At 35.7% G+C, this 14033-nt stretch overlaps 2 protein-coding genes and 1 pseudogene across 2 annotated transcripts; 1 reads left to right on the top strand and 2 right to left on the bottom strand.

Moving 5' to 3' along the window:
- The window catches only part of LOC146929851 (protein FAR1-RELATED SEQUENCE 5-like), a 93191-nt pseudogene extending 91791 nt beyond the window's left edge, over positions 1–1400 (bottom strand).
- Positions 1401–2033: 633 nt separating this feature from the next.
- On the bottom strand, positions 2034–6947 carry LOC146929850 (F-box/FBD/LRR-repeat protein At5g56420-like). The gene is made up of 5 exons (XM_085701573.1): positions 6405–6947; positions 5825–6320; positions 5588–5740; positions 5210–5501; positions 2034–2370 (listed from the first exon to the last, which is right to left on the bottom strand). The coding sequence occupies exons 1-4, from the start codon at positions 6902–6904 to the stop codon at positions 5211–5213; spliced, it is 1440 nt and encodes a 479-aa protein (XP_085557699.1). The 5' UTR covers positions 6905–6947; the 3' UTR covers positions 2034–2370; position 5210.
- A 702-nt stretch (positions 6948–7649) lies between these two features.
- LOC146929849 (protein STRICTOSIDINE SYNTHASE-LIKE 3-like) lies at positions 7650–12348 on the top strand. The gene is made up of 4 exons (XM_085701574.1): positions 7650–9189; positions 10579–10857; positions 11237–11404; positions 11829–12348. Exons 1-4 carry the CDS (start codon positions 8759–8761, stop codon positions 12226–12228), a joined length of 1278 nt encoding a protein of 425 aa, XP_085557700.1. The 5' UTR covers positions 7650–8758; the 3' UTR covers positions 12229–12348.
- Positions 12349–14033: the final 1685 nt, after the last annotated feature.

Genomic DNA, 14033 nt, shown 5'->3' with positions numbered 1-14033 from the left:
ATTTGTGTTCTAAGACAGTTTTGTTCCTCCCAAAACTTGCTTGTATCTCACCAAACTAGATAGCAACATTTTGATTATTTCATCCAAATATAATGCCAAATCTCCCACAATAATCCTCAAATATTTTTTCGGCTTTCCATGAGCTGATAACAATGTAGGTGGTTCTACACCCTAGATGCAAGACTTTATTCGTCCATGCCCTCACAAATTTTTCCTTATCGGTGTTCAAAATTGTGGTTTCAACACATGCAAGGAACTTTGGAAATGGTTTTCATACATCTTTGAATCGCAATAAGGAACTTGCATATGAATTCTCCGTAGGAGATTCGACCAAATCTTTCCAAGCCCTCATGATTTTGTCAACAACATCACTATGCTTCTCCTTCTTCGCTTCCTTCACTTCTTTCTCATCAACTTTTGCATCCTTAGGCTTCCTTTTGACTATAATCTGTGATGCACTTAGCTTTTACATTTTTCCCAATATGAAAATAACAAAGTATAGCGTTTGTTTTATGGAGAACATTGGCAACGACGTTCACCAGAGCATTGTCCCTGTTGGTGACAACCACCTTAGGCATGTTGAGTTTTTAGGACAAAAGACCAATCAACATCTCAAGTTCCCAAGTGAAGTTATCCTCATGTTCAAAGGAAGGAAAGGCAAAACCAACAGAACAGGTCATGTTGGTAGAGGTGACACCAACAATCTCAAATAACGGCATTCGGTAGAAATTGGTTTTGTAAGTGGAGTCCATGACCAAAACGGTTGGAAAAGTGTTAAGCATATTAATTGACTCCGGATGAGCAAAAAAAATGTCTTCAAAAGTGGTTTCCGCATTATTTGCTCTTGTAAAATAGACGTATTTATGCTCCTGCAACTTCGAAATAAGTATTGCATCTCCGTCTTGTCACCTCTTATCCCCTTGCGCCATATAGTTCGCGCATTGTACACTTGTTTGATAGTCGTCAAACTTTCTTTGTTTTTTTCTTCAAATCTGTGAGAATATTCCTAGGCACCGCCAAGCTCTTTGTCATGTCAATAACTCTTTTCTTCTCCTCCTCTTTTATTCTACCCGCAAGAAGGTGGTCGACTAATTTTGGCGCTAACTCATGGTTGTGAATTCCACTAAGCATTGTCAACCACCAATCATTTGCATCTTTATCAAAGAAAACACGCAACCTAAGCAGACAATCACATTTCCTTGAGCCCGTGCCTTCAAGGTTCGGTTTCTTCCTCGTCTTTGGTGGTAGGTACCCGATTTAAGTTTTTCTTCAATGTGAGCTTGAAAGAGAATTTTGACTTTCAACTTCACATTAATAGTTGGTTTAACATCGTCGAAAGCTTCAATTATGGCCGATTTCGGCTCAACGTCATCATCCGCCACATTTTCAACCATCGCCATGTTTATTGAATAACAAAATAACAAGGAACAAAATATAAATAATTTGTGGTACAAGCTAACAAAGAAAAAAATTGGCGCAAAATTTTAAAAATTGGGTGTTACACCTGCGTGACTTAAGTCACGTTGGGTTTACACCTACGTGAGTTAACTCATGTTTACCCAGTGTGAGTTAACTCATGTTCCACCTTCATCACATACTAACGGACCAACCCCAAAAACCCAAAAAAATCAAATGAGTTTAGATGATACATTACTTGATTTTTTTATGCTTGATGAGCGTAGAAATTTGCTTCCTGACAATTTGCAATGATTTGAAATGAAGATCTTCATCCAAAAATTTGCACTTTTTGAGTTTTTGGAGGTGAAAAGGAAAAGAAAATGATTGTTGAAGTGTGGGACTGATGGGTTTTGTACCAAAAACAATACATTCATCCCATGTGAGTTACGTCACGCTGGGTTACAACATGCGTAAGTTAACTCACACTGACAGTACCTAGCGTGACTTAAAAGTCACGCAAGGGTGATTTCATCAATTCAGTTGGAAGTTAGCGTTTTTTTTTTTTTTTGTGAGAAGAGCAATTTTCTTATTCTAGGTAACTAATATTCTAAGTTGTTGATACTCCCAAGGCCATATTTTTAACGGTGATAAATAAGTGTTTTCATTTCAATGACTTACCTCAAAACAAAATAACGATGACCTAAAAAACAAAAAAAAAAATTACAAGAGTATCATCACTAACAAAAAAAACCAGCTAGCATTATTGGTCATAACTAATTAACTATGACCTTTTGTGTACCATGTCTTGATATTTGCCAACCACAAAAACAAACAAATTTCTGGATTTGTGAATTCACTCAAATACAAACTAGTAAATTTTGCTCCCAATGTCATCTTCTTAATGAAGCCCAAAGCATATCTGACCAAACATGATTCAGCCACTTTCATAAATCACAGCATTCCAAGTGCACACTGCCAAACATTTAGCAGAAAAAAGTTATTCAAAGCCCAAAAAATTACTACCAACAAGACTAAAAGGTAAAGAATCTGCAAATGCCTAAACCATGCTGATATAATGTGATACAAAAATTTACCAATAGTAAGTCGGATCAGTTCAATCCATAGACATAATCAAGTTTTACAAATCATAACATATAACCTTTTATAATAATTTGAGACAACGCAGGTCGAGCTCGACAGCAACGTAAAACAGATTTGTTTTTGTCACACCCAAATATATTGATAAAACACCAAACCAAACACAAGATGTATCCAGGATTGTGCCCATAATTGTACAAGACCACTGCACTAGCAGGGTGAAAGTAACTAAAAAATAACAGGCACATAGCAATACACCAGTCAACAAAGAGAATCTCAACATAAATCCAAGATAGAACAAAACATAAGAGCCATAACATAAACTTTGCAAAGCAAATAAACTAGTCATAACAGCACCAGCCCTCATAATCATTCAAACCATGGAAAAATCTACACCATAACCAGACACAAGGCCGTGAAACACAAGCATTCAAGCCAACCAGTCCCCACCAAAAAAGCACTATACTCGTACTATCAAAACAAAACCCCCCAGACCGCAATAGCTCACCAAAACCCAACACAAACCGCCGCAAAATGAGGCTCGAAACAGACTTGAACCTGCAAATCGAAGCTAACCAAAACCGCAGCCAAAACTGAATCGAGCGCAAAGCATCTGATCAGCATAGGACAAACTGAGTCACCTAGCCATCCTGCTCAACAGATCCCAAAACCATTCGTAAAACATACGCGGATTTGATGCCACTTTTCTGAGAAACCAACGCCAAGACATCTCCTTAATATTCACTTCATCAACGGTCGAAAAGATATTCTTAAAAATCCGATCGTTTCTACCCCCTCCATATCCACCACAAGACTACATGCCAAATTAGTTTCAAACTGGCCTTAGTTTTCTTGCCCGTAGCTAGTCATATAAAAGTAGCAAACGAAATGAAGAGATCGGGTGGAACCATAAGAACTGCTCCCAACCAATGAAAATTAAACTATTAGAGCTTATCTGTTTTAGCTTTGGCCACCCCTTTCAAAATTATTTTCACATAAGAAAGTAGTGCTACTTACAAAATTGAGTTTAGGCATGCATGCTAGGCCAACTTAAAAGGTACACAGACATGATCTCAGTCAAAAAATACAACAGATACATACAACTAAAAGTAGGCTTTCACTGCAAGAAAAAAAAGTTTTTTTTTCTTGTTCCATAAACTTTCAAAGTTGAAACAGCTAAATAATACTTTCAACTTCAAGCAGCCAAATCTGCAACAAAGCTACGACAATCTAACTCAAACGACTTTGAAATGAAACGCATCATATACTTTTTTTTTTTTTTGGCTTTCGCACCGGTTTCCGACCCACCAAAGGTGGACGACTAATCCGGCTCGTGCGTAGAGGCATGCGCACTGGCCAAGCGTTGTTCCCCCTGGGAATCGAACCCGGAATTCCCCGGATACGTTTTTGGAAGGAGCTCCTTGCCACTGGAGCCCAAGCAACTTGGTTAACGCGTCATATACTTTTGTGTAAACTTTGTACGCAAAATTAGCAAGAATTGGTAACATCAACATTAATTGAATATAGACAAGGACATTCAGAGCAATCAAAAACATTAAACATTAGTATCATTAAGCCATTGATAACAACTGGTCATGGATAACTTCAAAGCATTTGACAAAAGGAGGGGGGGAAGGGAGGGAGAAATATCAATTTTGATCTTTCTATCAACAGCTTAAACCTAAAAATTTTAACAAGAGCTCATGCACATTCTAAGCATTTCTGTGTATATCAAGAGGGAAAATATTCTTGAAAAATCCTAACAAACACAAAGTAGAATAACTTATACTTCTCTTTTTAAGGAAAAACAAAATATGCTTCCAAAATATCATAATAGGTAGAATAGAATTAGAATAAAATATTGTTGAAATTTCTATAGTAGTATAATCACACAATAATTATAACTAGAGCAAAAAAAAAAAAAAAGGAATTTTTAATTGACTCATGAACATAAAAAGTTGAAAATGTTTTCTCTGATTTTAGGCTTTCTAGAAGATCAATCAATTTCATAAATACAAAGATCAAAATCAGATTATAACAAGTTGTCCATTGAAAAAGGTGATGTGGATTCATCAAAGGGTACACCAATGTCCTAAACAAACAAAGATTTGATAATTGGTAGCAATAATAACAAGATTACGCATCATTAAGTTGCAATAAGTGCCACGAAATTCACAAGTTTTTCCTTCAATTTTAGTAAGCAAAAGGTCATCATTTTCTTCCACTCAATAAGTCTTGTGGATCTCAACTTTTTTAAAGTTTGAAATCCTATAACAAGCATTGCTAAATGAGAAGCTCATTTTAGTACATAGGGCCAATCCCAGTTAGGTATTACAACGAGAAACTAACAAGACAAAATAAAAAGTGGATACTTGAGGGTATGGAATTACATAGTTCTGCCACAAATTGTTGTAAATGTGGTCACAGTGACAGTGACATCCATGTAAAATTACAAGGTACATCTAATTTTGGTGGAAATTATAGGATGAGAGGAAGGCAGGGGAAAAGGAAGCTTGTGAGCTTAAAGTTCGAGAGAAATGAGTACAACTTTCTATAACTTGGAGAGCTTATTGGACACTAACTACATCACTAACAAACAGAAACGCTAACAAACTTATTATCCTGAAACATATCTTATTGTGCGGACGAAATCCAATCTTGATCATCATTAATTCAGTAAGCCAGATAAAAAAGAGACAGGAAGAATTTGCACCTTAAGGAGACACAGTTGAATCAAATTTAAGTTGGCATGTGACAGAGCCCCTTGGTATATCGGTTAATCTTTTGAGTGAACGATACTTGTTAGTTAGATCCATTGAAGTATCAAAAAATATAAGCATTGTGTGCAAAACAAATCCGTTACGCAAGATATATTCAGCAAATGCCAGGTCCTCTTCGAATCCTTGATATCCTTCTATGTGAACATATGTCAGGTTGGATTCGAGACATTTAGGAACTATTGTTGACTTTGGCTCCCATGTTCCCAAAGGTGATGGTTCCTCCTCCTACCAACAAGGGACACAATGACTCAAAAATATATTTGTGTGTGTATAGATACATACATTTGATTGAACTCAAGAACTCAACAAACCTTGCAACTCTGAATTAGGAGAACTTGAAGCATGTGGCATTTCTCAAGCACGCCCAGCAGAAGATTCGAGTTGATGCAGGGAAGAATGAACTTTAGATGATTTAAATTGCGAAATTCTGGATAATTTAGAATGGAGGTGCAAAGTGGCCACGTCTTGTGCACAAAACAAGGGAGGGCACAATATTAGTACAAAACTACATATATAAATACATATAAACCATAATAATAATATCTCACCTTTGATGTCCAATGACGCAAAAGTAGATGTAAATCATGGTTTCTCTTTCGGAGGAGGCTGAGCATAGGGTCGACAAATTCACTTTCACGCAGGGAAAAGACATCAAGATATGCTTCCTCCACACTCTGCAAGTTGCCAATGATGCCCAATGTGGCTTTTGTGATGCTACCGCTACCAATACCACCGTCCTTTACATCGATCCAATCGGAATCTATTTCAAGGCAAGTCCAAGAGAAATTCCTGTCAGTGAATTTCAACCTCTTGGAGGAAGGTGGCACGGGAACTTTGGTCAAGAATCCGGGATCAAAATAAGTATCCAGAGTTTCGAGTACGGGGCAACCAGAGAGAAATGCAAGTAATGAATCCACAATGTCTGCCTGAAGTTGTACAACGTCTATGTCAAGTTCCACGATGCCAGGGTCGATCTTCAACATCTTCAGTGATGGAAAATGAACTGAAGAATGTTGAATCTTCATATGGATTGAACCGATAAGACTGTAGTATTTTCAAAAGATAGGTTACATAACATTATATGTATAATATATCAGCTTATTTAAAAAATAGATGTATTCTCCATACCTGAGAGAAACAAGATTGGTACAATCGAAGAAAGAATTCGGAAGAAGTACAAGTTGAGCTCCACGGGAGTTATCAATATCGAGCGACAGTTCTTCAAGATGGGGTCCCACAGCAGCACGGACCCACATATCAACACAGTCTCCAGAAAACTTATAAACATCAGAGATACTACAACTGAGATGAAACTTTCTAATCTCGCGGGATTTTCGAAGCGAGAGTACCGCGTTGACGAAGAACGCAAATCTTTTGAACATTTTTCGTAGTTCTCTGTTAGGGTTGGAATCGGAGTCGGTGTCGGAGTCGAAGTGGAAGGCGTCGAGATGCTTCCAGAGGTTGTTCCAGCGGCGAGAGACGAGAGGAAGGGTGGCTATGGAGGTTCTTGTTGGGAGGAAGGAGAGGATGTGGCATAAGAGTGGTTCTGGTAGAGTGCTTAATCTGTCGCTGTCTCCGCCGTTGTTTGCTTCTTCTTTCCGTCGTTTAGAGGTTAACTCCGGCGCCATCGTACTTTCGCTCAGTTTCCAACTTTTTCTGGTCGGTTAGTATTCTTCCAAAATCTACCTCATTTTTCATATGTATGAGCGAAAATGTCTAAATGCAATGACTTGAGTCAAATTAATTTTAATTTCTCTCAAAAGAAAGTACTCCCTCTGGTTACTATTATAATCAAAAGTTGACTTTTTAGGTTCATTCAATAAATGATGTATGTGATATATAAAGACTACATACATGATTTATTGAATGAATCTAAAAAGTGAATTTTTGCTTATATAGAGAAAACTTTTTTTTTCTTTTTATATTTTTATTGTATTTTTACTATTTCTCACTCTTTTTCAGGTTTTTTGTTTGAATTATAAGAGGGATAAAATCCAAAAATAAAAGAAAATTATGTTACATTTTAATCAACTGAATAGTAAACATTCCAACGATATCAACTAATGATATATGTTTAACTTGAATAGGACATAGTTTATAGATAATCAACAATCCACTTCCAACATAACCTCTTTTTCTTTATTGTTAAGAAAGAATCAAAGAAATAAATTGTTAACAATTTTACAATATACATACACACATAATAATAATTTTTAGATCAAATATCTCTCGGGTCCTTTAAGTTTAACGTTTTTATAGAAGTTTTTCAATTTTTAAATTGGTTTTAAGTCACAACGTTACCTTTTTTCATCCAACCTTTTTTTAAATGTGGATGACAAATGTTGACGTGACAATGCCAAATCATTAATGCAGGACTCCCACATTGCCAAGCTTTTTAAGAGCCGACGTTCACGGCGGCTTTCACTCTATCGACATTGATATGATGGTAGCTCTTTCCTTTTCGGCGGCTTCACTCACCTATTAGTATTCGGTAGAGCACCTTAATTCAACCTATATGTAATCTTATTCGTGGACCAACTCTCAATAAACACATCAATTGTTAGGACTTAAGTCCATGAGGAGAGTCAAATAAAAAAAAAACTAGTCCATTAGACCGGAGAGCTTCATGGTTTAAGTACCACGTCGAACACTTTTATCTTTTCGATGTAGGACTCCTAACAATCAACCATCAAGATAAGAAAAAAGCTCGACATTTTAAAAGGAATAAGCAAAAATCATACTAGTTAAACTATAAAGATGGAAAATTGGAAGCATAAAAACACATTAAGGCAACAAATTGAAACCAAAATTGAGTTGAAATGGAGGCAAATGAAACTTCAATTGTTGGAACAAATTAAGAAAGTTAAATTAAATAGAAAATGGGTTGCTGAAAATTTCTACCTTATTCATGGTTGATAATATTCTTCTCTTGAATTTTTTGGGTATGAGTTTGAAAAAGGGGAGAAAATGATGAATTTTGATGTATATGAAGAGGGAGAAGATCATAAAAAACTAAAAAAAAAAAAAAAAAAAATTAGTGATTTAGTCTTGCCACGACAGTATTTGACAGCCACATGAGCCTCATTTAACAAGGGTTGGACGGAAAAATAATGACACTACAAGCGTCGTGTGATTTAAATGACTAATCTCAAACTTAAAAAACTTAAAACTAACCCGATAAAAACGTTAAACTTAAAGGACTTTGAAATGTATTATAAATTCAACTTAATTTTATTAGTATAAATTGTTTATTATGTAACAATCTATAATAAAGTTTTTTTTTTTAACACTCCTATACTATAATGTTGTTGATGCAAAATTACCAAATTTTGGGATCCACGTTGTCTTCCAAACCGGTGAATTCAACGTGTGGTGAAACTTGAAACAGAGCTACTCCTTTACATTGGGAAACAAAGATTACAATTTCCACACACGTTGCTTGCTACCTCACCTACCCACTATTCAATTGAAACCTAACAAACATGTTATTCATTCATCACTATCAATTACACTCATGTTCTATTTTCATCTTAGTAACCATTTTTAAAACCATAACATTCACATTTCAACCTTTCAATAACATCATGACTCTTACTCATTCCTTTGCCATTATCTTTCTCTTGTTTGCTCTATACTGTGGTTTGGACCCATTTCAGCATAGCACTATAGCAAATTTCCCTGAATTTGAATCCAAAAAGGTTGACATGCCTGATTGGTCTGAGGTTCCTAAAGACAGAGATGAACATAATTTGTTGCAAAAATCAGAGATAAGGTTTTTGAATCAAGTACAAGGACCTGAGAGCATTGTGTTTGACCCTCTTGGTCGTGGTCCTTATACTGGTGTTGCAGATGGTAGAATTTTGTTTTGGAATGGACTTTCTTGGGTTGACTTTGCTTACACTTCGCCTAACAGGTTGGTTGCATCACAATTCCATTACCAGGACTGTTAAATAACGTGTTCTTAAAAATTGTAGTATTTTGTAGGTAAAATTTAGTATGTTTTGGTAACAGCTTGAGATTATTTTATTTTTTTTGGAAATTTGGTATCCGATCAATGATCGACTAATGTTGGGGCAATCTCAGAAATTGGTATAATTCAAACTTGAGACCTTGAGAGGAGCATACTCCAAGGTTTCAAACCTACAACACTAGGTCAACTCATGTGGGTTTTAAGAACTTGAGTGTTATGACGGGCTTGTTTGTATTAGTTTATTTGAGTTTATTTACTAGCATTAACACTTTTGAGACTGTTTGAGAGAGCTTGTGAAAAGAGCGTATGACATGTTCATAAGCTTTCTAGGATTATTTATGAAAACAGCTTATAGCTTTTACGAAAATAGTTTGAGTTTATTTCCATAAGTTATGATAAATGCTTTTGCTATAAGCACTTAAGTTGTTTATCCGAATAGAACCTATATACTCTATAGGCATAGTTTAGATAAACAGTTTAATTAAGAGTTTGTAAAGTAAGTGTTCGTGTATAAGTTATTTCTATAACAAAATATAAAATAAACTCAAACTATGTTCATAAAAGCTATAACCAGCTTTCGTAGACTATCCTGGAGAGCTTATGAAATAGTCTATGAACATGTCATAAGCTGTTTCCATATGCTCTCCCAAACAGTCTCGTAAGTTCTTATGTCAACAAATAAACTCAAATAATTCAATCTAAATAGGTCCATAGTTTATACTTTGTTATTGGATGTGTCATTTAAAAGTAAAAAGGTATACTAGTTGAGTTGAATTTTATTGAGGGAAATCCAGTTAAAATATAACTAGATCCTAAGTTAGAATATTCATTAAACTGTTGAAAGACAATTCAAGGGTTCTTAAACAACTATGAGTTTCGAGACATTTCATTATCTAAGGAGTGGTTTGGGGGAAGAACATAGAGGTTGGACTGAGGCTTGCCAGTTTGAATCTCTCCACTAACAATTTCTAACAACCGATCACTAACTTGTATCCTAACTGAAATTAGAGATTTTTGAGAAGACAATAGCCACGTAAGTGATCTTTCATGGACATTTTGACATGTCACAGGCTAAGTGGGATAGCTCACGGCTAGCTCAACTCACAATAAAGACAATTTAACGAAGGTAGTAAATGGATGAGTTTGTTCAGCATTGCTAAGATAAATAACCAAAATGAATCTTTTAAAAAATAAATTTCTAAAATTAATTGAGTAAAAGATAAAGGGAAAAAAAACATATTTTAGCCCATTTCTAAGCTTTAGCAAAAGTCTTTTGCAATAGCGTATGATTAAACGATACTGAATTTTCTTCTATATCTATTTGAAAAACAGGTCGCTATGTAATCCCATAGCAAATGCAACACCATTTAGTTATGTGAAGACTGAACATATCTGTGGAAGGCCTTTGGGACTAAGATTTGACAAGAAAACAGGTGAATTATACATTGCAGATGCATATCTTGGGCTGTTGAAGGTGGGGCCCGAGGGAGGTTTAGCAACATCTCTTGCAACTGAGGCTGAAGGGGTGCCTCTAAGATTTACCAACGATGTCGATGTTGATTCAGAAGGAAATGTATATTTTACGGAAAGCAGTTCTATTTATCAGAGGAGGTATGATTATGTTGTTAAACTTTCAGATGCTGAATTGCTTATTTTTTTAATTTCTATCATTTTGTGTGTAAAAAGTATTCAAATTAAGTTGAAGTTCCTTGGAAACGTGTGAGAACTGTATGAAGGGAATAATCATAACCTTAAGATGGCACTTAACCTGCATATGTAAGTTTCGTGGAAGTAATTTTGATGTGCAAGATGTATTAAGGACAATGGTTTAACTGGGATGATTATTGAGTTTTGGCTCCTATATGTACTTTCTTCGCATAAGTCAAGCTTTTCATTTGCATTGCATGTACCTTGAAGTTTTTAATTCTGCAGTACTTATATTAAATTGTTTCATTTCACCTGTCTTGTTTCTGACATAATTTGTGTACAGGAATTTCATGCAGCTGGTATTTTCCGGGGATGATAGTGGAAAGGTTTTGAAATACAACCCTTCAACAAAGAAAACCACTGTTCTAGTGAGGAATGTTCAATTCCCAAATGGCATTTCCTTAAGCAAAGATGGTTCCTTCTTTGTTTTTTGTGAAGGGTCTATTGGCAGGTCAGTAAACCTTTAACCTTACCTCTTTAGCTAGCTGTCTTTTTTTTTTTTTTTTTTTTTTATGAGCAACTGTTAGAGTGTTAGTGAATTAGTGTGTTATGCTAGTTTCTTATTTTTGAAACTTGGACCTCCTAGTTAGTACTCTTACGGTGTTCTAAGCTCACCAATCGAGCTGCCTGTTTGAAAATTTTATCTGCTATAACAGAATTAACATACAATTTTCTTTTAGAGCGATTTATTGATGAAAGAATTTAAAAACTAAAAGAGCGTGTTAACCTGATAAACTAAGCTTAATGTTTTCAAATCATAAATTATATTGTCCACGAAGTGTTGTAATCAGTTTAGTGGTTAGAGTTTGACCGTAGCCTTAAGTGTCACTTTACTAATTGATACCTTTTCATTTCAATAATTTCTTATTGTGTAGATTACGTAAATATTGGTTAAAAGGAGAAAAGGCTGGGACATCGGAGATCTTAGCTATCCTACCTGGAGCTCCCGACAATGTGAGGGTGAATGAAGATGGTGATTTTTGGGTGGCACTTCACTGTAGAAGATCTATGTTTTCATACTATACTGGTTTATATCCAAGGATAAGGAAAGCTATACTTAAGCTTCCGATACCGACAAAGAATCAATACCTGTTTCAAATCGGAGGTAAGCAACATGGTGTGATTGTGAAGTATAGTCCTGAAGGTAAATTACTGCAGATATTGGAGGACAGTGAGGGAAAAGTTGTTAGAGCTGTGAGTGAAGTGGAAGAGAAAGATGGTCAACTTTGGATTGGAAGTGTTCTTATGCCTTTTATTGCAGTTTATAAACTATAATAACTTCTTTTCTACCTTTGATCTTCAGCTCTATCACAGGTTTATTATTTATTCAACATTGTCAATAATGTACCTTGAGTTCTTGGTGGAATAAAAATCCTGAGATGAGCTTTGCTTCCATATTGTCTTTTTTGGTTATTAACATGTGCAATCATTATCAATCAGCATGTTTTAGTTGAAACCAACAAAGAATAAGAGTAAATATAATAAGAATGTGTTACTATGTTCACCGAAAATTTATGTATAAATCGATTTCTAAAGTACTGAATTTGATAGGAATTCACAATTTTGAAAGCTTCAACCTTTTTTTAAGGGTCCTAAACATGGTAATTATTCATTAGTATTTGTCTGTTTAATAGGCAAAACAACTTTATCATTTGGTATGGCAGTAAAATTTGTTCTACATGCATTTCAACTTTTGTTTTTCTCATTCCCCAACCACAATTCTGAGAATTCTGATCCCTTGGAGTGCCAATGCAGTAGCAGCAACTGGCGAGTTGAAACGAAGATAGCATCTATGTATCCTAGTTGTCAATGCTGCATGGAAACACTGCTCCATGTCAAAGAGGTTCCCTTTCCTCCAATTGTAAAATCTCAAATATGTGAGCCTTGAGAAATGGAATACCAATGTTTACCATCACAATCTTTTTATTTTTTCGACATTCACCATCACAATCCAATTGCTGCAGCAACTTAAACAATCACTCTTGGCAGAGACTTTGATGTCACTCTTGGCTCTACAACGTTAGTTGCATATAAATAAATAGGACTTAAAAGTTAAAAGCCGGCAACAAGTGCATAAATCAAACACATAGCAGACTAAGACCAGCAGTTTGACCATATCTCATCAATGCAATTCTTTTGAAGTTATATACTGATGTAAACACTTGTGATTTAGGATAGCTTATGCAAAAAACTTTTAAGCTTATAGTTTTTTTTTTTTTTTTGGAAACAGAAAAAACTATATTAACAGCAAAATCCCCACACACAAGAAAGATACAAGCCGAAAGGGCTCGGCGAACTCAAAACAAAACCTGCGCTACAAACAGCTACAAGCCCTAACCGAGAAACAGCCTCTACAAAACCACATCACAGAAAAAACAGCAGACAAAGAGCAAAAGCAAAAGCACAGGCAGCAGGGAGCCGAAACACCAAAGGCACAAAAACAAAGTCCCAAGAATTAGTGCATGATACAATCCTTTGGGTTTCAACACCATTCATAAAACAAACAAGTTGGATTCTTCAACCTATTCAAACTCCATTGCCAAAACAACACTTTTATTTCCTCCACCAAATCATTAACTCCTTGGATTTCATTATTCAAAATCCTTTTGTTCCTCGCATTCTAAATTACCCAAATTGTCGCGTGCCAAATTAGCCACAAGCCCTTTCGAAACTTCTTGTGATTTCCTTAGGTGCTCCAACACTCAAAATGGACAGACATGTTTTGCAGAGTAATGAAATTAAAACCAATCCACTTCATCACATTGTACCAAATAATACACACCGAGCCACAATGGAGGAAAAGAAGAGTAGCCGTTTCCGGTGCTACATTATTACAAAAGACACAAGTTATCGGAGCATCCGTCGGTAAGATTCTTCTCATAGAAAGATTTACTCTTGTCGGAACCCGATCAAGCAATAGTTGCCAAGAGAAAGCAATTACTTTGGACGGTGTCCGTCAGATTTTCCCATATTTGGCCAAACATACATTCCTCTCCAAAGCACTCCCATTATCTTCCAACAACATCTATTCCTCCAACACCTTATAAGTGGACTGAACCGAACAAATCTCCCCTTCCTCC

This window comes from Medicago sativa, chromosome 4, assembly GCF_051527215.1.
Source record: "Medicago sativa cultivar Bolivia chromosome 4, Bolivia_mono, whole genome shotgun sequence".
Lineage (NCBI taxonomy): Eukaryota > Viridiplantae > Streptophyta > Magnoliopsida > Fabales > Fabaceae > Medicago > Medicago sativa.
The sequence above is the reverse complement of the archived record's forward strand: the minus strand, read 5'-3'. Positions and strand labels throughout refer to the sequence as shown.

Excerpts from the sequence above, each read along its gene's own strand:
- LOC146929850 (XM_085701573.1), bottom strand. The coding sequence starts at position 6,904 with ATGGCGCCGGAGTTAACCTCTAAACGACGGAAAGAAGAAGCAAACAAC. Across the intron at positions 6,321-6,404 it reads ACCAATCTTGTTTCTCTCAG|TCTTATCGGTTCAATCCATA; the intron begins GTATGGAGAATA and ends AAAATACTACAG. Across the intron at positions 5,502-5,587 it reads TCCTAATTCAGAGTTGCAAG|GAGGAGGAACCATCACCTTT; the intron begins GTTTGTTGAGTT and ends CCTTGTTGGTAG.
- LOC146929849 (XM_085701574.1), top strand. The coding sequence starts at position 8,759 with ATGTTATTCATTCATCACTATCAATTACACTCATGTTCTATTTTCATC. Across the intron at positions 9,190-10,578 it reads GCTTACACTTCGCCTAACAG|GTCGCTATGTAATCCCATAG; the intron begins GTTGGTTGCATC and ends TTTGAAAAACAG. Across the intron at positions 10,858-11,236 it reads AGTTCTATTTATCAGAGGAG|GAATTTCATGCAGCTGGTAT; the intron begins GTATGATTATGT and ends ATTTGTGTACAG.